The sequence below is a fragment of the Phycodurus eques genome, chromosome 15, assembly GCF_024500275.1.
Source record: "Phycodurus eques isolate BA_2022a chromosome 15, UOR_Pequ_1.1, whole genome shotgun sequence".
Classification (NCBI taxonomy): Eukaryota; Metazoa; Chordata; class Actinopteri; order Syngnathiformes; family Syngnathidae; genus Phycodurus; species Phycodurus eques.
In genome coordinates, this window is record NC_084539.1 from 926,940 (window position 1) to 953,066 (window position 26,127).

The following is a 26,127-nucleotide window of genomic DNA, read 5'->3' on the forward strand; positions in this document are numbered from 1 at the left end:
GCCACTGTCTTTAATCTGTACATCATGGCTGGCCTCACCACTGGCTTATAAACTTTGCCCTTCATCCTGTGTTATGTGACTCTTTTGTCACATAACACACCTGACACCTTCCTCCACCCGATCAAACCTGCTTGGACCGTTTCTTCACTTTCTTACCACACTCACCATTGCTCTGGACTGTTGACCCCAAGTATTTAAAGCATCTCTTCTCCCTGTAGCCTCACTCTTCCCCTTCCACCCTTCTCATTCATGCACATATATTCTGTCTTACTTCGGCAAATCTTCATTCATCTCCTTTCCATTTAATGCCTCCATCTTTCTAACTGTTCCTCCACCTGCTCCCTGCTTTCACTGCAGATCACAATGTCATCTGCAAACATCATGGTCCACGGGGATTCCAGTCTAACCTCATCTGTCAGCCTATCCATCACCACTGCAAACAGGAAGGGGCTCAGGGCTGATCCCTGATGCAGTCCCACCTCCACCTAAAATTCCTCTGTCACACCTACAGCACACCTCACCACTGTTCTGCTGCCCTCGTACATGTCCTGTATTATTCTAACATACTTTTCTGCCACTCCAGACTTCCACATGCAGAACCACAGTTCCTCTCTGGGTACATAGGCTTTCTCTAGATCTACAAAGACACAATGTAGCTCCTTCTGACCTTCTCTGTACTTTTCCATCAACATCCTCAATGCAAATAATGCATCTGTGGTACTCTTTCTAGGCATGAAACCATACCATTGGTCACAAATACTAACTTCTGTCCTGAGTCAAGCCTCCACTACTCTTTCCCATAACTCATCAACTTTATTCCTCGAGAGTTCCCACAGCTCTGCACATAACCATTGTTCTTAAAAATGGGCACCAGCACACTTTTCCTCCATTCCTCAGGCATCTTCTCACCCGCTAGAACAAGCTGTTCAAAACCTCCACAGCCACCTCTCCGAGATGCTTCCATACCTCCACAGGAATATCATCAGGACCAACTGCCTTTCCATTTTTCATCCTCTTTAATGCCTTTCTAACTTCTCCCTTACTAATCATTGCCACTTCCTGGTCCACCACAATTGCCTCTTCTAGCCTCTTCTCTCTCATTGTCCTCATTCATCAACTCCTTGAAGTATTCTTTCCATCTATCTAGCACACTACTGGCATCAGTCAACATATTTCCATCTCTATCCTTAGTCACCCTAACCTGCTGCACATGATTACCATCTCTATCCCTCTGTCTGGCCAACATGTATAGACCCTTTTCTCCTTTTTTAGTGTCCAACCTGGCATGCATGTCATCACATGCCTCTGGTTTGGCCTTTGCCACCTCTACCTTGGCCCTATGTTGCATCTCAATGTATTCCTTTCGCCTCTCCTCGGTCCTCTGTGTCCCACTTCTTCTTCTGTGTCCACTTCTTCAAAGTTTTTCCTTGTATGATTTCCTGTACTGTGAAGCTCCACCACCAAGTTTCCTTGTCTCCTTTTCTGCCAGAGGATACACCAAGTACTCTCCTGCCTGCCTCTCTGATCACCTTGGCTGCAGTGGTCCAGTCTTCTGGAAGCTCCTCCTGTCCGCCGAGAACCTGTCTCACCTCTTCCCGAAAAGCTGCACAACACTCTTCCTGTCTCAGCTTCCACCACATGGTTCTCTGCTTTGCCTTTGTCTTCCTAATCTTCCTCCCCACCACTAGAGTCATCTTACATACCACCATCCTATACTGTCTAGCTACACTCTCCCCTACCACTACCTTACAGTTGGTAACCTCCTTCATATTATATCGTCTGCACAAGATGTAATCCACCTGCGTGCGTCTACCTCCGTTCTTGTAGGTCAGCATACCTCCAAGTTCCTTTCCTGGATGCCGTACTTACCCATCACTTCTTCATCACCCCTATTTCCTTCACCAACATGTCCATTACAAGCTGCACCAATCACGACTCTCTCTCGGTCTAGGATGCACAGAACTACTTTGTCTAGCTCCTTTCAGAATTTCTTTCACCTCTAGGTCACATCCTACCTGTGGGGCATAGCCACTAATCACATGATACATAACACCCTCAATTTCAAGTTTCAGCCTTATCACTCAATCTGATACTCTTTTCACCTCCAAGACATTCTTAGTCAACACTTCTTTTAAAATAAGCCCGACTCCATTTCTCTTCTCATCTACACCATGGTAAATCAATTTAAACCCTGCCCCTACACTTCTAGCCTTACTGCCTTTCCACCTGGTCTCCTGGGCACACAATATATCAACCTTTCTCCTAATCATCACGTCAACCAACTCCTGAGATTTTCCTGTCATAGTCCCAACATTCAGTTCTAGGCTCTGTGCTTTCCTCTTCTTTTTCTGCCAAAGAAACCGCTTTCCACCTCTTCTTCTCCTTCGTCTTCGACCCACAGTAGCTGAATTTCCACCGTCGCCCTGCAGGTTGACGGCGCCGGTGGCGGACATTGTTAACCCGGGGGTTAACAATGTCCGGGCCACAACCAAACCGATACCGATATGGAATTCTTTGGATGAATGCTCATATTTGTTTGGCAAAGTTTTAAGCCGGATGCCCTTCCTGACGCAACCCTCTGCATTTATCCGGGCTTGTGAACGGCCTACAGTTTGCACTGGCTTGTGCCCCCCATAGGGATGCATTACCAAAGGGTATATTACAAAGTATTGAAATTAACTTTTGTTATTGACCAAATATTTATTTTCCACCATAATTTCCTTATAAATTCTTAAAAAATCAGACTGTGATTTTCTGGATTTTTTTTTTTTCTTTTTTCATTTTGTCTATCATAGTTGAGGTATACCGATGATGAAAATTATAGGCCTCTCTCATATTTTTAAGTGGGAGAATTTGCACAATTGGTGGCTGACTAAATACCTTTTTGTCCCACTGGAGCTTTGTTTTCTTCATTGCAGTTAATTATCCTCCGGTTTTCGGTAGTCCCTCACAAGTTTCTCGCTCACTCCAAACTTACTTTCTGCTGCTCGATTACCGTTTTCGGCTGCATATTTCACTGCTTTCAGCTTGTAATCCGCAGTATATGATTTTCTTATTGGGGGCATTTGTGTTCAGTCTTTCTCAGTTGTCTTTATGAGTTGATGTTTGTTTAAATTTTCAGTGGTACAGGAGTAATAGGCGTAGCAGATACAAGCCTCGAGCGCCCTCTCGTTGCTGTCAGTGTGGGAATAATCAACATGTGAAATTATATATTTTAATACGTCGCCCCGAGTAGAAGTCGCAGGACCAGTCAAACCATGGGGGAAAAAAAAGGCGACTTGTGGTCTGAAAAATACGGTAAGTCTCATAGCTCTGCATCAAGAGCATGGCGCAGTCAGCGTACATCAGACCCAGGCTCACCAAAATGGATAGCGTGCATCTAATTTGCAAGTGTTTACATGCACGATTGTGGTTTACCATTATCTTTGCCTTAGAACAGGGTTGTCCACAAAGTGAGGCCCATGGGCCATTTGCACCCCTCTGCATGTTTTTTATTGGCCCACCACATATTCTAATAATAAAATTAAACCTAGCCCTCATCAGAAGGTTATAAGAAAAAGTTAAAATGCTCATAGCACACTTTTATTTTCATGTCAAACAAACATCTCATAAACAAATGTTCCAAGACATATCAGTTTATTTTAAATTATTTCACTGTATAAAAAGAATGGGGGGGGGGGAAATCACTTTTTAAATTTAAAATTGTAAATTTGAATATTACAAGTTATCACCATTTTTTAAAAATTGTCAGACTTTTTATATTAAATTAATAAATTTAAATACAAGACATGACACTGTCAGAAAAATATTTTGATTTTAAATTGTAAATAAATTTTAATGTTACAAGAAACTATTTTTGAAAAATTGCCTATTTAAACATTTAAATGTAATACATTATCACTTTTTTATTGTCAAACACTTTTTTAATTGTAAATGTTACAAGATGTAAAGCTTTTTTTGAACATGTGATATATTTTATATTTAAAATTGTAAATTAAGTTGCATAATTTTATTCCCTCTTCTTGATGAACATGTTTAAAGCTGTTATGTTGTCATAGCAAAGAAATTAACCTGATTAGAGGTAAAACAATTATAGGATCTTATGTTGCGTGACTGTTTTGCCTCCTACTGTTGTAGAGTTGGAACAAGTGATTAATAGTATTTTAAAGCTAAATGTGCCATTCACTGAAGATAGCACGACAATAAAGGCCGTTACCATGCATCTAAAGTACACAAAATGGTTGAAGCAAAATGTTTGTATTAAACTGGACAGTTCTGACATCAGTCCCGTATAAAAACCATGGAGAAAGATTAAATTTGCTTGGGTCAAAGAAATCATTCAACTGTTCATTCATAAATTTAAGAGAAACAAAATTAGGAATGGATAAATAATCAGATGACGTGTGCTAAAAGCTTAAATCTATACTGATGTTAGAAACATAGGCGGTTGCCCTTGCTAAAAGGTAAGCAACAAAATATTATGCAAAAGAGCTTTTATTACTGTTTAGGGCCAAGCATTATTTCTTGTCAACAAAAAATTAATTATTCAATAAATGTAGTAGAATTGTTTTTCTCTTAAATTCAAGAAATCCTTTTGATAATATTGGAATGATACAAATTTGGCACGTTTCAATTTCTTGTGAAGGATTCGAAGCTTTGTATTTGTAAAATATTTCAGGGGTTCAATAATAATTGTCTCGTGACCCACGTGAGGATAAGTGGTGAAGAAGATGAATGAATGAATAATAATGGTGGCCAGAACTGTACGAAATATACGGTGCTATAATCCTGTCCAAGTCACCGTCCGCTATGGTCGTCGTTTCCTATCAGCAACTGTTTCCTATTTTGCATGCCAGAAAAGGCCGAATACTGAGCTGTGTTTGCTACATGGTACACCTCATAAGCAATCGGAGGCTATCCGGTAGAATACATTTTGTTAGATGACCATTATTTTCTGGTCAGCCCTAAACACTGACATCAGAAGCTGAAAACCCCAATCAAAAACCCTAACACGTGACACTTTTGAAAGGTGGCGTCGGCTGAAGACCCAGATGATCGAAAAGCGTTCAAAGCTAGGCGAATCCCAGACCCTGCAGCAATTCAGCCGAGATGTGGATGAAATAGAAGCTTGGATCAGTGAGAAACTGCAGACTGCTACTGATGAGTCCTACAAGGACCCTACCAATATTCAGGTATTTTAATTTTTTTTTTTTTTACCAGTAATTACTTCATTGGTAACCAAATTCTATGCATTTGGAAAATATTCACAGCGCTCCACTTTTCCACATTTTATATTATAGCCTTGTTTCAAAATGACAAAAAAATATATTTTTTAATAACATTAAGTAAGATAAGTGCCGATTACTTTTAAACATGGTCGTAAAGATTTTTAATAGCTCTACCTTTCTTTGTCAATTTATAATTCTCCAATTGTCTTTGTCTTAAATTTGCTTTAAAACATTTAAGCATGATTAAAAAGATGGAATCAGGAAGTGAACACAGCACTGTACATTTTTTATTTTAAAGCGGTTAAGTTTTATCATACATAATTTGTCATTTGTCTTCTGATTGTCCAATACACGTCCTATCTGACATGACTAAATTCTTTCTAATGTCTTTTGCTTTTTCATAGCTATCCAAGCTTCTGGTAAGTTTGTGTACTCTTAGTTCATTAACCAACATATTATCTTACATTGTGGTTATGATATGCATTGGATATAAAAATATACATAAACCATTGTGCCAGCTTTTTATAGCAATGTTGAAAAAATACTTTTGCATGAAAACCAATGGACGCAATAACAAGGGTTGGGCATCGTTTAAATTTTAGCAATTCCGGTCCCGATTCCAGTTTCTCAGTTCGATTCTGGTTCCAAACAATTCTCGATTCCGATTCTTTTAGGGGGCTGGGTCAAAAAGGTTTGCCCAAATTATGAACATCCATTTTCTTAGCAGCCCGCAGCATAAACTAAAGCAAACGTGACTCTGGGTTCTTTATAACCAGTATCAATATCAAACCTATGAAATAAAAGGCATTGTGTGTGGAAACTAACCCAATTGACTTAATATTCATTAATTGTTACAGCTAAAAGTTAAATATAGCATTGTTAAGTTATTTGCGACTGTTTTGTCACATCAAATGGTTTCAATAGTTCACCTATCAAATGACAAGAAAGTCACATGGCCTAACACGTCGTCTTCTATTGGGGTTCCCGGGCATAGGTATTAACACGAGATAAGCCAGCCTGGCTGATGGTCGTGCCTACGTGGCGACCATGTTGGGAAGGTTGTTGTTGTTGTTGTTACCATGAAGGCAACAGCACGCTACTCGTATTTACATTTAGACCATATGTCAAACTCCGGCCCCGGGGCCAAATTTGGCCCACGATGTAATTATATATATTTTCAAATGTGTATTAGAGCTGGCCCGCCAGTATATAGCACATGCACCACTAATATTACAAGTCCCAGAATGCTTTGCGAGTGTGTCGGCCCTTCAGTCGAGACTGGCTAGTGCCCCTTCCTTTTTTGTTGCAGTTGTTAGCCACTATGCTACAGTCTCCTCGAACAAATTTACACTTCCCCTTCCCAAAAATGTCCAGACGAAAGATGGACAACGGTTAACTGCCAAGACAGGTAGGAGGCAGATTGTCTATTCAGCAACGTGGCTGTAACAAAGAATATAACATAAATTAATTTTTTTTTTTTTTTTTTTTTTTAATGCTCTTTACAAACTCCTAGGCAGGGACTGTTAATATTTTGAGGTTTGGATTTTTATTGAAGGACATTATTTTTTGGGTTGTTTTGTTGTTGGCCTTTGAAAAAAGATTTACATCAAAAAGAGAGGTAGTTGTAGATAGATAAATAGAAGATAGAGAGACAGAAGAATTCATGTTATAAATACAAAACAACAAACAAATACCGCTGAAGTCTTTTATCACAAATTTGATTTCTCGTGTTTATATTATTAAAATTTTACTTTTACTTGAGTCACATTATTGTCAAGTAACAGTATTCCTGCTTGAGTACAATATTTGGCGACTCTATCAACCTGGAGCGGACATCCTCTATTGCTACTTTTGTGTTTAAGCAACATTTATGCTCATCAAATCAGCCAGTGTAGTAGTTGTTGCACTGGTCTTTTGTATTTTCTCGATTTGCTGCGGGTCGTGGCCCTGGTTGTGGTCCCAACGGAACCGCGAAACACACTTAACATCGGCGACAAGGCTGATCCGCTAGTACATCTTGTATTAGGAAACGCGCCTACAATTATCTAATTAGTTTACTGATGTTAATGTATTAAGCGACGGAGCGATGTTAGGGATTTAACAAGAATGAGCTAACCTCAAATTCAGAAATGGCCAATAAAAACAGAAAAATATTGTACTTAAGTCGTGAAAAATTAAGTGAAACAGACTGATTTTAGTCAATTGTTTTCCAGAATGAGTGCTTAAAGAGGAGGATGTTATTCATGTGGCACAGGTTTTTAAGTAGGCAAAAAATGAAAAAGAGTAATGAATGGAGCCAAATGCTCTGTAAAACGTCCTTTACCTACCCACCGATGAGACACAAGGTTAGTGTTTTTAATACTGTGTGACGTTTTTGTGAATTTTGTCCCAATTCATGGTGATGTACAGTTGCTAGTTTGACCTTTGGTGATGTTTTAGCTCAATCTTAAGCTTGTAATGTGACTGTTTCTTTCTTTCCAGTATGTTAATTTTATTTTTGTGTCTGTCATCAGCTCTTATGTTGGTTTGAAGACTAAAATAAACGCTAAAAACCTTCAGTGCAAGAGTGCAACCCACCGTTCAACTTGTTAGGTGCCTCAATGTTGGCATAGACGTATTTTATTGTTTCACTCACCCAACTGACTTGACTGAAGTTCTGCACAGTGCAGACTGAAGCTCGGAGTGGGAGGGAGCACGTCAGACTTCTACACATCGTGAAAGCCAGCCTCCTTTGCATAATATAATCTCAATCCAAGTGTTGGGCTGAGGTGACTGGTCATTTATTTTAACATAATTAAGACACACTTTTGTTCGCCGCTACCCTTGGGCACAAGCACGTCTTCATGCGTGTTCTTCTTCGTTGGTTTTCGCCACGTTTCTTCGGGGACGGCGGACTGTAGACATCGAAACTGGGAACTGAAGTGTTTTAATTTGAACGATTCCGGGGGAACCGGAATGTTAGTCCCGATTCCCATCGTTTCTCTATTCCTGATGCCCAACCCTAGCAGTAACTCATCTCCAAAGACTTGAGCATCGGTACCTGAGGGTGACTATTCAAGTTCATGGTTTTATTTGGACAAGGGAAATGGCAACAGTCACCATTTGCACATCTCATTATGCTCACCTTTCTCCTTGCACACGTGTGATGTGCAACACACAATATTTTCTGTATTTAAATGTATCACAAAAAGTAGGGAAATTTGTGTTTGGTGTTTTGGTTCTTTGTTATAACAATGCTTCTAGGCAATAAATGGTATGCTGTTGGAAAGCCTGTTTATTTGAATGGTGTGATATTTGTAAGAAACATGCAGTCGTGGGATGAGCAGCAGAGCTCAGTATGTAGTTTGCCCCCATGAAAAATTTGCCAACTCCCTGCCAATGCAAAGTAGCTTATTTTGTTGTTGCTATTGACTTGTTTCAACCCTCTGGTCACCCCAGCATGAGCATGGGCAGTTACAGTAGTCAGTTTGTGTCTGCTCCGAGAATCGTTATGCCACATTTGACAGATCTGGATTGAGCAACTTCAAGCTGATGTGCCGCAAAACCAAGTTGAGGCATTGTTTGGAGTAAGTCCCAGTACCATGACGATGACACTCCAAGAAGACGATTTACTCACCCTGTCAGCACTTAGGTCCCGTAGGTGGTCTTTTAAAGATTTGCAGTCAAGGTTTGCAGGATGATATTGCCGGCGGCTCTCTTCCCAGAAAATCCAGAGCAGACTGCATGCAGCTTGTCTCCGGTCTACATAGAGCTGCTGGGAGACTTGCCATGACTGCTCTTTACTGTCAGCCCCATTTGTGCTAGTGTAAGCAACACGTGCACTGGAATCTAAACATGTGGAAGAACAATCTATTCAGTGATGAATCTCAGATTCTGCCTACGGCAGTTGGATCATAGGGACACAGTGTAGCGATGACACAGAGAACTCTATGCTATTGCGGTATTTGATCAGCATGGGTGCATGCTGTTCGTGACAGTATGTGACTAGGTGGCTGTGTATGGTTCTTCCATAGTTCTACTGAGGCTCTTAAATGTTAAATTAATTGGTAAATTGCCAATATGCCTTGTTTCTTCAAACTTCCATTATCCAATCCATAAAACGGCAAACGAGACAATGGCAACAGCAAAATAAGATGTTTGGCATTCTTAGGGATTTGGCAAATTTTTCAGAGGCTCAATCCACATACTCAATCTGCTGCTCATCCCAGAAATACATGTTCCTTTCAAATGTGGCACCGTTTAAAGAGTAATAAACATAATTTTTAATGTTTTACGGTTTCTTGCAAAGAGGTGTTGTTACAACAATGAAATGTATCAAACACAAATATCCTTTATTTCGTGCTATATTTATGCACACAATTTAGATCTACAGCGGCTTAAATAAGTATTTAACACATCACCATTTTTCTCATTAAATATATTTCCAAATGTGTTTTAGACATGAAGATTTTACCAGATGTTGGGAACAACTCAAGTAATCCACACATGCAAAAAAACTGGAACAAATAAGCTCATACATTAAGTTGTGTAATCATGTGAAATGACACAGGGGAAAAGTATTGAACACGAAAAAAGGGAGGTGGCATGGAAAGCAACAACACATGAAATCTATCAATCAAACCGCAATCCAGCCCCTTATCAGTACAAATGAATATCACTTGGTTCAGTCCTGGCCTACAAAAAGGTCTCATTGCCAAGGTGTGAGTCAAGACACATCTCATGATGTGTAAGAGCAAAGCGCTGTCTCAAGACCATAGCAACCTAATTGTTGCAAAAAATAACCAATCAATTGGTTAAAGGAGCATAGCTAAGCTTCTGAATGTTCCAGTGATGGTTGGGGCCCTAATACGTAAGTGGAAACTCAATCATACCACAATAAATTTCCCTCGATTAGGTCGTCCTTGCAAGATTTCTTACAGAGGAGTAGGAAGAATAATTGGAAGAGTTCTCCAACAGCCAAGGACCACCTGTGGAAAGCTTCAAAAAGACCTGGAATTAGCAGGTACTGTTGTCACAATGAAAACAGTGAATAATGCTCTCCGCCGCCATGGTGTGTATGCACGCGCACCACGCAAGAGAAGAAGCATGTCAAAGCTCGTTTAGTTTGCTGAACAACATTTGGACAAGCCAGTTAAATACTGGGAGAATATAGTCTGGTCTGATGAGCAAAATGTAACTGTTTGGATACCATAATGCACACCATCTTTGGAGGAAAAATGGCACTGCACATCACCCTAAAAAGACCATACCAACAGTGAAGTTCGGCAGTGGGAACATGATGGTGTGGGGCTGCTTTTCAGCAAATGGTACTGGTACACTTGAACTTATTGAAGGAAAGATGAATGGCCAAACGTACCAAGACATTCTTGACAAAAATCTGCTGCCCTCTACGAGGATGATGAAAATGAAATGAGGGTGGACATTTCAGCAGGATAATGAGCCAAAGCATACGGCCAAGGAAACTGTCAATTGGTTTCAAAGAAGAAAAAAAATAAAGCTGCTAGACTGGCCTAGCAAATCACCTGACTTGAATCCAATCGCAAATGTATAGAAAGGACTGAAACTGAAGGTCCATAAAAGAAGCCCAGGGAACCTTCAAGATTTGAAGAATGCTTATGTGGAGGAATGGGCCAAAATCACACCAGAGCAATGCATGCAACTAGTTTCTCCAGACAGGAGACGTCATAGCAAACAAAGGCTTCTGTACAAAGTATTAAATACCAGTTGGCGTGTTCAATACTTTTTCCGTGTCATTTCACATTATTACACACAACTTAATTTCTGAGTTTATTTGTTCTACTTTCTTTGTATGTATGGATTACTTGGGTTGCTCGCAACATCTAGTGAAATTTTCATGTCAATAGCAACTTTGGAAATCTATTCTGTGAGAAAAATGATGACGTGTTAATTACTTATTTCAGCCGCTGTATATCCTTAAATCCCTCAAAGCAAACTCCTTTCCTTAAACTGAATTTACACTGCTGTATATTTTTTGTTGCATACCACACAGAGAAGCATACGCCACATATGCAGGCGTGCAAGGAGTATGTCAAAGTAATTGAAGCATGCAAATGCCATTTCCTTTGTCCACAGAAAAATGTGAACTCGAACCATCCAAGACTTTACAGATGAGGTGTGTGTGGGTTTGCAATTATAAAATAAGACACACTAAGGGATATTTCAGCATTCGGGTGAAATTATAGGATGAATTTATAATGCACTTTACAGGCGAACTTAATTTGACCTCTAAACTTTGAATGTCCATGTCCAAGATTCAAGACGTTGTCATATGAACAGTAAAAACACAATGTAGCACTGCAATGAATTTCTTACTTTGCTCGTCTCCCTCTACTTATACAAAGAACATAAAATATAAAAAAAATAATTTAAACAATGAAAGATAAAGCACAAAAATAAATCCAACTGTTCAATGTTTCAGTACTTTTTGCACAACTTGCTAGTCTCTAACAACGAGCTGAACAGCAAAATTCACGTTTGATCCATTTATCGACCGATGCATGTCCTATTCAAAATTGGTTTTTAAACAGTCCTCTTCATCATACTATTCACATTTTGACATCATGAAAACAGACACATTAAGAGGTCTGTCTCACTGGCTGAGACGACGTGGCGACTGCCGCAGTTAACCAGTCGTGGCGACTCAGGAGACCAAAATATTGCTTGCGCTCTCACCAGAGCGTCCCTTGGTGGCCAGTTCGCCCGGAAGTCTCCGTAACGCCGCAGAGACGTTGTGGAGGCTTCTCATGTAAACCAATTCACCCTGAAACACCGCAGAGACGTAGCCGCAAAGTAGTGAAGAAGACTCCCCAGTCAAGACTTGAAGAAGTCTGCAAAAGGTCTCAGAAAAAAAACGAACGTTTGAATTTACCACAAGTCCCTGGCCACCTGGCTAGCGGAGACCCGATTTGCCATCAGGTCACCAACTAGTAGTCTCCAGCCAACTGAGATTGGCCCTTGACGAGTGATCAACAGTACCTCGTCGTTTCAAGGGTTCGTACAGCATGTTACTGATCTCAATGTCACATTGTCACAGCGGGTTCAAGAGAGTTACAAAGAAACTGGAAGAGTGACAGGCTAAAAGTGAACGTCCTTGGAAATGTATTTGTTGGTTATGGATCAAACGCCTTGCGGATTTTTGCCATTCACCTCAATGTTCGAGAACAGCAAGTTGTATAAAAGTTAAATAAACAGAAAAATGGGACAGTTGGAAATGTGCATTCACAGGTTTAGAGGTCAAATGAACTTTTCCTGAAAAGTTATACCACATTTTATGTTCATCCTGAAATTTCACCCTTAAGCCAAATATCCCAAACTTTTTGTGAGTAGTGTATATCATCGACATACTCTATATTGACACAAGGTCTGTATGGATGTAGCTGAACTTGCATACCTGATGTATGTTATAGTTCTTTACATCGCAAAATAGTTGAATATTCAACAGCACCTTTTGTGGTTGCAGCTCAAACAATTAGATGAATTCTTATTAATTGATTAATCAATAATAATGCACATTCCTAGTACAGATTACAAAAGATTCTGAATGATTTAAGCAAAAATGGGCAATCATCACAAAGACCTGGCAGTCAATGGTTTTGTGTAGACTTTTTAAATCCACAGTAAAACCAGCAGTGTATACATTGTCTTTCATCTTCACTTGTTAGTGCAAGCTTAATTTCTAGTTGTTTTAATTGCATAACATTTTAAAATCTTTGCTGGAATATCTTGACGTAATTTTTTTAAATTGGTATTTATCTTAAATCTTGCTTCAAATGTTTGAATAGTCTACAAAGTAAAGCAATGGGATTATAGAGGATTTGGCTCCATTGAGGTTTCTTTCCAGGTCGTTTTAAAAAAAATTGCGTTTTTAAGAAAATAATTTAGTGTGATATAGACTATAGAAAATCTGGTCAAAAAATTATTTAAGTGAGAATAAAACATTAGCTTTAGCAATAGCTAAAGGATTTGATTCATTTTTCAGTGACACATCAGTGGTCAAAGTAAACTCGCCCATAGCCAAGTTCTTAAAGACTGAGCTCCTCCAGTCAGAAATCTGTTTTAATGCTATACGGTCACTTTGCGTTTGTTGTTTTCTTTCAAGGTTAGTTGACTCCACACACACAAAAAAATGGAATGAACTGACCTTGGACAGAAATGTTAAACAGAAGCTTAGTGAAAAGAGCAAAAAAGCTTTCAAATGCTCTCGTCTCGCATTTGTTTTCTTCTCACATTTCTGCTTTCTGCTTCCTTTCCTTTTCTATTGTAGTGTGACACTTATACATACTGTAATTATAGTTGCAAACAAAATAAATTGCATTAAAAACTTCTGCACTGAGCATGTTTTCCAGTATTTCTACACTAAACAAAAACAAATGCAACACTTTTTCATTTTTCATGAGCGGAAGTTAAAGATTCAAGACTTCAAAACAATAGTGTTGTTAATATTTTTGTTCAGTACAGATTGGTGGTAAATCTGTATTTAAGTTATGCTTTGTCCTTGATTCTCTCAATTACTCCAGAGTAAACATCAGAAGCATCAAGCATTTGAAGCGGAGCTCCATGCCAATGCTGACCGAATCCGTGGGGTCATAGATACTGGTAACGCACTCATCCAGAGAGGTGCCTGTGCTGGCAGCGAGGATGCAGTGAAGGTATTTCTTTACTGTCTGTGTAGTTTCATGTGCATTTTGTTATAGTAATATTGACAATTGTTGCGATAAATTTCTTTATATTGAAAAATCAACAATCAATTGATATTTACCAACCAATGCTGCGCTGAAAATTGTCCAAACCTACGTAATGTAATAACTGATGTAAAATGTTAAATCATGGACTATTATTGTTGCTGTTATCGTTGAGGCACAACTATACCTAAGAATACACTATCCGACTGGACTGAAAGCTGGAAGGTCTGATTGATTAAAAATGTTAATTGTAAATGTCATATATATATATATTTTTTTTTTAACAAGCTTGGCTTGAGCCTTATAGACCTTGCTGTAATTTATTGTGTATAAAGCATTTTTTCCCCCATAAAATTGTCAAAAGTCTATCGTGTGCATTATACAAGGGTATAGGGGAAGACGGAAAAAACCCTCACTTTTTATGAATGTATGCCGCCATCTAGAGGTTATGAAAAAGCTGTACACTTTCATTCCAATATGCCACCACCACCTAGAGGTTATGAAAAAGGTGTAGTTGATTTTTCAATATAAAGAAATTTATCGCAACAATTCCAATATGACAGGGGTATGTATGACTGCATATACAGTGGGTACAGAAAGTATTCAGACCCCCTTAAATGTTTCACTCGTTATATTGCAGCCATTTGCTAAAATCATTTCCCCCCCTCATTAATGTACACAGCAACCCATATTGACAAAAAAAAACGGAATTGTTGAAATTTGTCCATATTTATTAAAGAAAAACTGAATTATCACACAGCCATAATTATTCAGACCCTTTTCTCAGTATTTAGTAGAAGCACCCATTTGAGCTAATAGAGACATGAGTCTTTTTGGGAATGAAGTTTTTCACACCTAGTTTTGGGGATCCTCTGCCATTCCTCATTGCAAATCCTCTCCGGTTCTGTTTGGTTGGATGATGAATGTTGGTGGACAGCCATTTTTAGGTTTCTCCTGAGATGCTCAATTGCGTTTAAGTCAGTCATTCAAGAACAGTCACGGAGTTCTTCTGAAGCCACTCCTTCATTATTTTAGCTGTGTGCTTCGGGTCATTGTCTTGTTGGACGGTGAATCTGCGGCCCAGTCTGAGGTTCTGAGCACTCTGGAGAAGTTTTCCGTCCAGGATATCCCTGTACTTGGCCGCATTAGTCTTTCCTTCGATTGCAACCAGTCGTCCTCTCCCTGAAGCTGAAAAACACCCCCACAGCATGATGCTGCCTCCACCATGCTTCACTGTTGGGACTGTATTGGACAGGTGATGAGCAGTGCCTGGTTTTCTCCGCTTGGAATTAAGGCAAACAAGTTCTCTCTTGGTCTAATCATACCAGAGAATCTTATTTCTCACCATCTTGAAGTCATTCAGGTGTTTTTTTTTTTTTTTTTTTTTTTTTTTTTTGTTTTTTTTTTTTTTAAGCAAACTCCATGCAGGCTTTCATGTGTCTTGCACTGAGGAGATGCTTCCGTCGGGCGACTCTGCCATAAAGCCCTGACTGGTGGAGGGCTGCAGTGATGGTTGACTTTCTAGAACTTTCTTCCATCTTCCGACTGCATCTCTAGAGCTCAGCCACAGTGATCGTTGGGTTCTGTTTTTTACCTCTCTCACCTCTGTTTTTTACCTCTCTCACCAAGGCTCTTCTCCCCTCAGTTTGGCCGGATGGCCAGCTCTAGTAAGGGTTATGGTCGTCCCAAACGTCTTCCATTTAAGGATTATGAGGGCCACTGTGCTCTTAACTGCAGCAGAATATATATATATATTTTTTGTAACCTTGGCCAGATCTGTGCCTTGCCACAATTCTGTCTCTGAGATCTTCAGGCAGTTCCTTTGACCTCATGATTCTCATTGGCTCTGACATGCATTGTGAGCTGTAAGGTCTTATACAGACAGCTGTGTGGCTTTCCTGATCACGTCCAATCAGTATAAACAAACACAGCTGGACTCCAATGAAGGTGTAGAACCATCTCAAGGATGATCAGAAGAAATGGACAGCACCAGAGTTAAATGTATGAGTGTCACAGCAAAGGGTCTGAATACTTATGGCTGTGTGCATGTCAGGGAAAATGAGAATCATGAGGTCAAAGGAACTGCCTGAAGAGCTCAGAAACAGAATTGTGGCACGGCACAGATCTGGCCAAGGTTCCAAAAAAATTCTGCTGCACTTTATGTTCCTAAGAGCTGGCTTCCATAATCCTTAAATGGAAGACGTTTGGGACGACCGGAACCCTACCTAGAGCTGGCTGCCCGGCCAAACTGAGCAATTGGTGGAGAAGAGCCTTGGGAAGAGAGGTAAAGAAGAACCCAAAGAGGCTGTGCCTGAGTTCCAGAGATACAGTCGGGAGATGGGCAAAAGTTATAGAAAGTCAACCATCACTGCGGCCCTCTACCTACCTACCTACCTCGGCGCTTTATGGCAGAGTAGCTCGACGGAAGCCTCTCCTCAGTGCAAGACACATGAAAGCCCGCATGAAGTTTGCTAAAAAACACCTGTTGGCCTTAAATCTAAGTGGCATGTGTGGAGAAAACCAGGCACTGCTCATCACCTGTCCAATACAGTCCTAACAGTGAAGCATGGTGGTTGCAGCATCTTGCTGTGGGGGTGTTTTTCAGCTTCAGGGACAGGACAACTTGTTGCAATCCAAGGAAAGATTAATGTGGCCAAGTACAGGGATATCCTGGACGAAAAACCTTCTCCAGAGTGCTCAGAACCTCAGACTGGGTCGAAGGTTCACCTTCAAACAAGACAGTGACCCTAAGCACACAGCTAAAATACCAAAGGAGTGGCTTCAGAACAATTCCGTGACTATTCTTGAATGGCCCAGCCAGAGCCCTGACTTAAACTCAATTGAGCATCTCTGGAAAGACCTGGAAATGGCTGACCACCAACGTTCCACCATCCAACCTGACAGAACTGGAGAGGATCTGCAAGGAGGAATGGCAGATGATCCCCAAATCCAGGTGTGAAAAACTTGTTGCATCATTCCCAAAAAGACTCATGGCTGTATATTAGCTTAAAAGGGTGCTTCTACTCAATACTGAGCAAAGGGTCTGAATACTTATGGCTGTGTGATATTTCAGTTTTTCCTTTTTTTAATAAATCTACAAATATTTCAACAATTCTGTTTTTTTCTGTCAACATGGGGTGCTGTGTGTACATTAATGGGGGAAAAATGAACTTAAAAATATAAAAGAGTGAAAATTTTAAGGGAGTCTGAATACTTTCCGTACACACGGTATTTACCCTTACTCCTTTACAGCAGCAGCAATATTTAAAGCAACAGACCACAACAAAGTTTACTGACTATATGTCAGGTCAGCAATACTCACTGTTGCATGTTAGGAAAAATGGTTAAATTCATTTTAAATAGTGTCTTTTTTTTTTCCTTTCTTCTTCACAAAAGGTTGCCGAATTGTGGTAAACACTCATCCCTCGCTATATTGCGGTTCACATTTTGCAGGTCCGGTGCATCGCAGAATTTTTTATTGTACTTAGATTGCAGATTATTTGTGATATCGTGAGATTTTGCAATGATCATTTTTCCACAAGAACTATTACTGCTGACTCACATCAAGAAGTGTGAGCCAGGAGAAAAAAAAAAGTGCTTTAGAACAGAGAACACTTAATAAAGTAACTCACTTATAAAATAAGCTAAAGTGCCATTTGCCTATTGGAAAGTATAACTGGCTCAAATTACACAGCTGCATGTCTGTGGTAAAGTAAACATCGTTAGTTATTTGAATATAGCTTGGCACCACTATTTAGAATGAATTGTAATCCCTATCGGGTTGTTTGGATAGAGGAAGGAAGGAAACGGCCACTGGTGCTCTTTCAATCGCTTTATTAAACAAATGGTAAAAAAATATATATCAGTAAACAATTAATCAAAGAAATCCTATACAAACATTGGTTCAGTAATTGATAAATTATGTGACAATCGAGAGTTTAAACCATTTGTCTGAAAAATTTTTAGTTGGAGCCCTATCTTTTTTTTCTGTGCATTTCTCATGAAGTGTCCTATTTATCTGCAGTTTGTGTTCAGTCAGCATTGTTCAAACAGCTTTCTTTCTTCTATAGGTACGCCTTGGTGCTCTGGATGAGCAATGGCAGTTCCTTGTCAACAAATCTGCTGAAAAGAGCCAAAAACTCAAAGAAGCCAACAAGCAACAGAACTTTAACACAGGCATCAAAGACTTTGACTTCTGGCTATCTGAGGTGATTACCTTCATACAAGATTGTAGCACTTCCGCAGACTTTAAAATATTTGACACATTGTGCTTTTCAGGTAGAAGCACTTCTTGCTTCAGAGGACTATGGTAAAGATCTGGCCTCAGTCAACAACCTGCTGAAAAAACACCAGCTGCTGGAGGCTGATATTTCTGCCCATGAGGTAGGTTGGTAGGTAGGCAGGCTGACAGGCAGGTATGCATGTAATAAGTACAGTGTAGGACAGTATAGTGGATGCCAAATGTCTGTACACACCTGTTCAAAGGCAAGGTTTGTTACATAATGAAACTAAAGCCAAGGTAGATAATTTGAAAACCTTTTCCACCGTTGTGACCTATATTACCTCGAACTTTATTTGATAAAATGGAGGGAAAAGTAAGAATATGCAACAGAGATGATGTGTCTATAGATATTCTCCATCACCAAGGTCATTGTATTTCCATCAAAGAATGCGATCACATGACTTCGACTTGTCTTGCTTCCTCTGCCTTGGGGACATCAGACTCTTCCACTAAAGGCTCTGGTGTTAGGTCTCCGGGTTGTACTCGAAGACCCATGATGACTCTCCCTAGAAGTCTGATTCCGTTTCAAGGCATGAGATGATATGACACACTTGCATACGTCGATTCTTCTGGTGATCAATCTTCCAGACGTTTTCCCGGTTTATGCCCACCTTATTTCAGAATTAAAATAAATTTTACTGCAATTTGCTAATTAAAGGGACATTCACAACTGAATTTTCTTTCGGTGCGATGGTGCAACATGAAACGTATAGTCCCCTCCGAAAGTATTGGAATGGCAAGGTCAATCCCTTTCTTTTTGTTGTATACTGAAGGGTTTCAGAGCAAAAGATGAATGAGACAAAAGTTAAGAATTCCATCTTTTATTTCTTGGTATTTACATCTAGATATGTTAAACTATTTGGGACAGAGCACCTTTTGGTTGAAGCCCACCACTTTTCAAGTTAGAAAAAGTCTTGGAACAGACATTAAATTAACTTAAAGTGAATAGCATTTTATATTTGGTGTGGCATAACCCATACTTGCAATAACTGCATCAAGCCTGTGACCCACTGACTTCACCAGAGTGTTCCATTCTTCATTTGAAATGCTTTTCCAGGTCTTTACTGCAGCCTCTTTCAGGTCTTTTGTCTGGGGGTTTCTCCCTTCAGTCTCCTCTTCAGGAGGTAAAATGCATGCTCTGTTGGGTTAAGGTCTGGTGATTGACTTGGCCAATCTAAGACCTTCCACTGATGAAGTCTTTTGTTGTGTTGGCAGTGGTTTGTGGGTCATTGTCTTGTTGCATGATGAAGCTTCTCCCGATTAGTTTGGATGCATTTTTCTGTAAATTGCCAGACAAAGTGTTTTTGTAGACTTCAGAATTCCTTCTGCTGGTCCCATCATGAGTTACATCATCTATAAAGACTAGTGAGCCCATTCCAGAAGCAGCCATGCAAGCCCAAGCCATGACATTACTCCACCATGCTTCACAGATGAGCTTGTGTGTTTTGGATCATAAGCAGAGCCTTTCATTCTCCATACTTTGGCCTTTCCATCACTTTGGTAGAGGTTAAGCTTGGTCTCATCAGTCTATAAAACTTTGTTTCAAAACTTTTGTGGCTCATCTCTGTACTTCTTTGCAAAATCCAATCTGGCCTTCCCATTCCTTTTCCTGATGAGTGGTGTGCATCTTGTGGTATCGCCTGTGTGTTTTATCTCTCAAAGTCTTCTTCGAGCAGTGGATTGAGATACCTTCACCCCTGCCCTGTGGAGGTTGGCAGTGATGTCACTGACTGCTGTCTTTGGGTGTTTCTTCACAGCTCTTACAATGTTTCTGTCATCAACGGCTGTTGATACATTTGGCTGATCTGTTTGTTTGTTGCTCAGTAGACCAGTAGTTTCTTTATTTTTCAGGACATTCCAATTTGTTGTATTGGCTATGCCCAATGTTTGTGCAATAGCTCTGATCAATTTTCCCTCTTCTCTCAGCTTCAAAATGGTTTGCTTTTATCCCATAGACAGCTCTGGTCATGTTTGTTTAACAGCAAATGCAATTTTCACAGGTAAAACCACAAACAAGAACTATCTGTTTTAGCAATCAATCTAAAAGGCAACACCTGAGCAACTAGAAACACCAATCAGTCACATGTTCCAATACTTGAAAAGTGGGTGGGTTCAAACAAAAGGTGCTGTGTCCTGAGTTGTTTAACACATCTAGATGTAAATACCATGCACGTCTCATAGTCATCTTTTGATCTGCAACCCAAATGTCTCCTTGCTGTTCCAATACATTTGGAGGGACTATAAATGGTAATAAAAATATGAATAGACTAAAAAGAGAAAATGTGCCATAAGGATCAGGTGTAAGTGTGAAGTGAAAATAGGTGATACCGACTTACTTAGTGTTCATGAGTCTGAAAGGAAGAAGCTGTTCATGTGGCGGGAGATTCTGGTCCGAATTTACCATAGCCTCTTGCCTGAGAAGAGAGGGTCCAACAGGCTGTGTGCAGGGTGAGTGGGGTCAGCTGTAATCCGACCTGAACGCCCCCAGATCCTGGAGACGTACCGGTCCTGAATGGACGGGAGTCTATAGCTAACCACTTTCTCAGAAGCATGCACAGTGCGCTACCGTGAATGTCTGTGGCAGTGGTATCAGTGTACCACATGGTGATGGACAAGGTGAGGATGGACTCGATGATTGCCTTATAGAACTGTACCAACATCTTGGTTGGCTGCTTGAGTTTCCTCAGCTGCTCCAGGAAGAACATCTTCTGCTGGGCTTTTTTGTTGGTGGGAGCTGATTGTTGACTCTCACTTGAGGTCCCAGGTGATGCCTGTGCCCAGGAAGCGGAAGAAGTCCACGATGAAGATGGGAGGGGCCTCTGAGGGTGAGGGGGCACCGTGGGGCTGTCTTTCCTGAAGTACACGATCATCTCTTTTTTCTTTCCTGAGTGTTGAGATCCAGGTTGTTGCTGTTGCACCATGACACCAGCCGGTCCACCTCCCTCCTGTAGGCAGACTCATCACCGTCCGAGATGAGCGTGGTGTCGACCACATCACTGAGGAGATCCGGTGCTGATGGTCCGAATGTCCGTGACAGTCTTACCGAGCCGCTCATGCTGCTTCCGGTCCATCAGCAAGTCTGTGATCAACCTCCAGGGTCAGGAACATTTAGCTGGGAGAGCTTGTCCTGGAGTAGAGCCAGAAGGATGGAGTTGACGGTGGGATCTTGGCGGGGAGTCTAGATGTGCAGTGTGGAGTGGAGGGTCAGGTTGTCTCATCCACACAATGTCTTGGGGTGTAGGTTGAGTCACTGTCAGGCCTAAACTCTCAACCGACGATCGCCACGCACTATCTGCCCGCTAAACGGTAAACGTTGACCTCAGTCCTGCTCATTTGAAGGTTCCATTCCTGGGGTCGTCTTCCATATCCTCAAGTCACTCTTTAAATCTCTTGCACCACTCAAAAATTATGGGATGACATTTGTATCATCTCCTGCACACTTGGTGCAGGAATCCCAGTGCTTCTGATGGTTTTTCCCTACCAGACCGGAAACTTCAGGTTTTTTCATTTGTCTGTGCTCATTGCTTGGCGATTTGCAGAGGATATCTATATAAAAGCATGTGGGGAAAAAGAGAGCCAAGGTGTGCCCCCCCATCCAAATAAGAACACTATTTGACTGTTGTAACGTTACTTTTGGTCAAATAGCAAGACTGTCTCACTACTGTTCTGCTGTTGTATTCCCCCTTGTCCGTTCTGTCCCTCTGTCTGTCCTCTGAAAGCCTTTTCTGTCCGGCTGCATTTTCAATAAACATCACAATAATTAAAAAATGTAAAAAAAGCAAAGGGAGTATTTCCAACTCCCCTGTTGCACAGCAAAACTGTTCCATCACAAAAGCATGTTGATGATGCACAGTGCAGTGTTTTTAGTTTTTTAAGAATACTTCATCCCATGTACACTGAACAAAAATATAAACGCAACACTCCCATTTTTCGTAAGCTGGATTCAAAGATCTAAAACTTTTTCTACATACACAAAAGCCATTTCCCTCAAATGTTGTTCAAAAATCTAAATCTGTGTTAGTGAGCATTTCTCCTTTGTCGAGTTAATCCATCCCACCTCACAGGTGTGGCATATCAAGATGCTGATAAGACAGCATGATTATTGCACAGGTGTGCCTTAGGCTGGCCGCAATAAAACACCACTCTGAAATGTGCAGTTTTGCTTTATTGTGAGGGTCTGGGGGGGTCAGAAAACCAGTCAGTATCTGGTAAGACCACCATCTGCTGCAGTGCAACACATTTCCTTTGCATATCGTTGATCAAGTTGTTGATTTGTGGCCTGTGAAATGTTGGTCCACTCCTTTCCAATGGCTGTGCGAAGTTGCTGGATATTGGCAGGAACTGGAACAGGCTGTCGTATATGCCGATCCAGAGCATCCCAAACATCCTCAATGAGGGACATGTCCGGGGAGTATGCTGGCCATACAAGAACTGGGATGTTTTCAGCTTCCAGGAATTGTGTACAGATCCTTGCAACATGGGGCCGTGCATTATCATGCTGCAACATGAGGTGATGTTTGTGGATGAATGGCAGAAGGGGCCTCAGGATCCCGTCACGGTATCTATGTCCATGCAAAATGCCATCAATAAAATGCACCTCTGTTCGTTCTGGTGGACATTCCTGCAGTCAGCATGCCAATTGCATGCTCCCTCAGAAGTTCTGTGGCTTCATCTGTGCCATTGTGCTGTGTGATAAAACTGCACATTTCAGAGTGGCCTGTTATTGTGGCCAGCCTATGGCACACCTGTGCAATAATCATGTTGTCCCATCAGCATCTTGATATGCAACAACTGTGAGGAGGGATGGATTATCTTGACAAAGGAGAAATGCTCACTAACACAGATTTGTGAACAATATTTGAGGGAAATGGCCTTTTGTGTATGTAGAAAAAGTTTTCGATCTTGTGGAGTCCAGCTCACGAAAAATGGGAGCAAAAACAAGTGTGGCGTTGTTGGATTTATCTCACCAAACATTATAATGAATAAACACAAAAGGAATGAAGACGTTGGTCATTTTACTCATGAGGAGGGCGCATGGGAGATTGTTCAGGTTACAGCCTCTCAACACGCTCTAAACAATCTCTCCCGTCGCTCCTGCATTTATTTGAAAATAGGGAGGTTTCTAAGTTTACAAGACATAACGTACTAAGCTACAAGACACAACACACTAAGGGTAGGGTTTCAAGGTGAAAACATGGCACCTGCCACGTCCCGGCCACGTCCTTCTCTCAGATGATTCCTGCTGAGTCATCTTCTTGAAGGCGAGACATCTTTCTTTCTAAACATTGTCCATAATACTAATGCAAGCTAAGCAAATAAATGATAACTTCTACAATATATCTAACAGGCGTTGATATTTTTGTTCAGTGTAAGTAAACTGCATCAGATGCAGAAGATATGTACATTTACAATATAACAGGAAGTTTTGATATCTAGAGTTGAGTACCTCTAAGTATTTTTAATTTAAAGTTTTGTACACACCCAGCTCATATACTGTCCCTTTCCTCTTCAGGATCGTCTGAAAGATCTAAATGGCCAGGCTGACAGTCTGATGGTCAGCAGTGCTTTTGACACCTCTCAAGTGAAGGACAAGCGTGGCGCGGTCAATGGTCGTTTCAATAAAATAAAGAGCATGGCAGCCAGCCGCCATGCAAAGCTCAACGAGTCTCACCGCCTGCATCAATTCTTCAGGGACTTGGATGATGAGGAGTCATGGATCAAGTAAGCGTGCCTACTTTTCAGTTCAGTTTTTTTCCTTTTTCTGGTAAAGACCAGAGGTCGCTTTAATTTTAAAACCGTTTACATTTTGTTTATTTTAGGACTTTAGATGTAAGCATGGGCCTAAAAAGGGTATTATAAAAAAGGCACTTCGGCATGCCGCAAGGCAAACACGCACCAATCTTAAATCATGCCAACCTACTCCATCATACTCTTTTGTGGGTGTTGTGGTGTCATTGTGAAATACTTACCCATCGACCCATCTACGTATAGCATAAAACAAAATCCCATCGATTGACTTTAATAACGAAGTCATGCATGTAATGGGACATCAGCATAGCACTGCTATGACCTTTTTTTTACATTTTGGTTCAAATCAATCCAGATCAAACCTGTCAGTACCAGCCCTCGAGAGAACCCAAACTGTTGTGACTGCTTGTCTCTGAGCTCTGGTCAATTGTGAATATCATCTATAGATCAAAGAAGCAAATATACGTCAGCAAAGATGTGGACTGGAGTCACATGACTTGTCATGTGACTTGAGTCATGAATTTGCTGACTTTAGACTCATATGTTACAAGACTTGCATCTTGGCTTGAATAGCAATGAGTGATGACTTCTGTTGAACCCATTGACTTGCTATTTTGACCAAAGCACTGAGAAACCAAAAGTCGTAGCTCCTTTTTCGACACCTCTATGTATCACCTACTGTTATACTACAGTACAATACTACAGTATTATTTATTAGCTCCAAGGGTACCATGCTACTATTGCTATAGTTAGTTCTCCTCTTTAAACAGTTTAAAGATCGGCACACTCTTGTAAAGGAATTGACCAAGAGGTAATTCTTTCAGACACTACCTAAAGTAATGGTTTCATGGGAAAACAAATACAAGTAGTAAAATACTTGACTACTAATTACAGCACTACTGGATGCAAATTATTTGTGACAAGTCTGTTTAAAATCACTTCTGAAATAAAGTGAGAAGTAAATGCTGCTTTATACTCGTGCGGGCTGCGACCGCGCTGACGTCACTGCGGCTGTCCCGTGCGCAGTTTGCCTTTATACTTGAGCGCAACCCATGAGTGCTGTTTTGAAAATGTGATGCAGTTCTCTACTGCTGGTATTGGCTAGGACACCACAGGGTGGAGTTTCCTCTGCATTTTATGGCCATTTCGGGTAGCCATTTTTACTTTCCTTTCCGGAACAAGGAACAAAGCAACAACAATGGCGGCCGTGGAAAAGTGTCTGCTAGAACAAATTGACCTAGATGACCAGATGATATGTTTAATTATACTGCAAAATCGATCAAGGCGACGGCGTAGGTGGTATGTGGAACCAAGGGGAACGCTGAGTACGTCATCACAGCATGTGACTAAAACGGACCAATCACGAAAGATGATCTCCGGCATTCTACGCGCAGCAACAATTATTGCCGTCTGTGCGTCAAGTGCCACATAGGGGCCACGCGGCCCAATGCGTCATTCACGTGATGCGATGCGGGCGCGGGAGTATAAAGAGGCCTTAAATCATAGCATAGGATTTTCATAGAATAAGTTAAAACGTAATATTGATCGGTTTTGTAAGGGCAATGACTTGGTCCCACCTCTGCACGTCAGTGTCTTTAGAGAGACTTGTGCCATAATAGGTTTCTGTATTACACAAGGCCTCTCTTTGTAATTTCCAGTGCTGCCACAGTTACCTTGAAAAAGTAACTTAGTTACTTTACGAGTAACTTTTTAGTTACTTTGAGCAGGTGCCAAGTGGCAGGATTATAATTTATCCACAATGTAAACTGTACCCGTTACCCAAAGGCCCCGGGCGGTGGTTTGGACACCACACTATGTGACAAGTGCAAAGGTATGGCCCATATTGAGTAAATGTGGGCCACAGAAACTGAAGGACGACCCACAAATGGCCCACAAGGCTGTAGGTTGACTGAGCTTCTCACCCTATCTCAAAGAGAGAGCCCGGACACCCTGCGGAGGAAACTCATTTCGGCCACTTGTATCTGGGATCTCGTTCTTTCGGTCACGACCCACAGCTCGTGACCATAGGTGAGGGTAGGAACGTAGATCGACCGGTAAATCGAGAGCTTTGCCTTTCGGCTTAGCTCCTTGTTTACCACAACGGACCAATACAAAGTCCGCATCACTGCAGACACTGCACCGATCCGCCTGTCGATCACCCGTTCCA

At 40.9% G+C, this 26,127-nt stretch overlaps 1 protein-coding gene across 4 annotated transcripts in view; it reads left to right on the top strand.

Moving 5' to 3' along the window:
- Positions 1-26,127, top strand: part of sptan1 (spectrin alpha, non-erythrocytic 1) — a 123,093-nt gene that overhangs the window by 80,714 nt on the left and 16,252 nt on the right. For 2 of the 4 annotated variants that reach the window (XM_061698168.1, XM_061698170.1), the window contains 6 exons: positions 5,030-5,192; positions 5,633-5,647; positions 13,766-13,897; positions 18,001-18,138; positions 18,209-18,313; positions 23,725-23,933. In XM_061698168.1, coding sequence (XP_061554152.1) covers positions 5,030-5,192; positions 5,633-5,647; positions 13,766-13,897; positions 18,001-18,138; positions 18,209-18,313; positions 23,725-23,933 — 762 coding nt within the window. The remainder of the gene's footprint in view (positions 1-5,029; positions 5,193-5,632; positions 5,648-13,765; positions 13,898-18,000; positions 18,139-18,208; positions 18,314-23,724; positions 23,934-26,127) is intronic. The other 2 variants (XM_061698169.1, XM_061698172.1) reach the window with 1 other exon arrangement.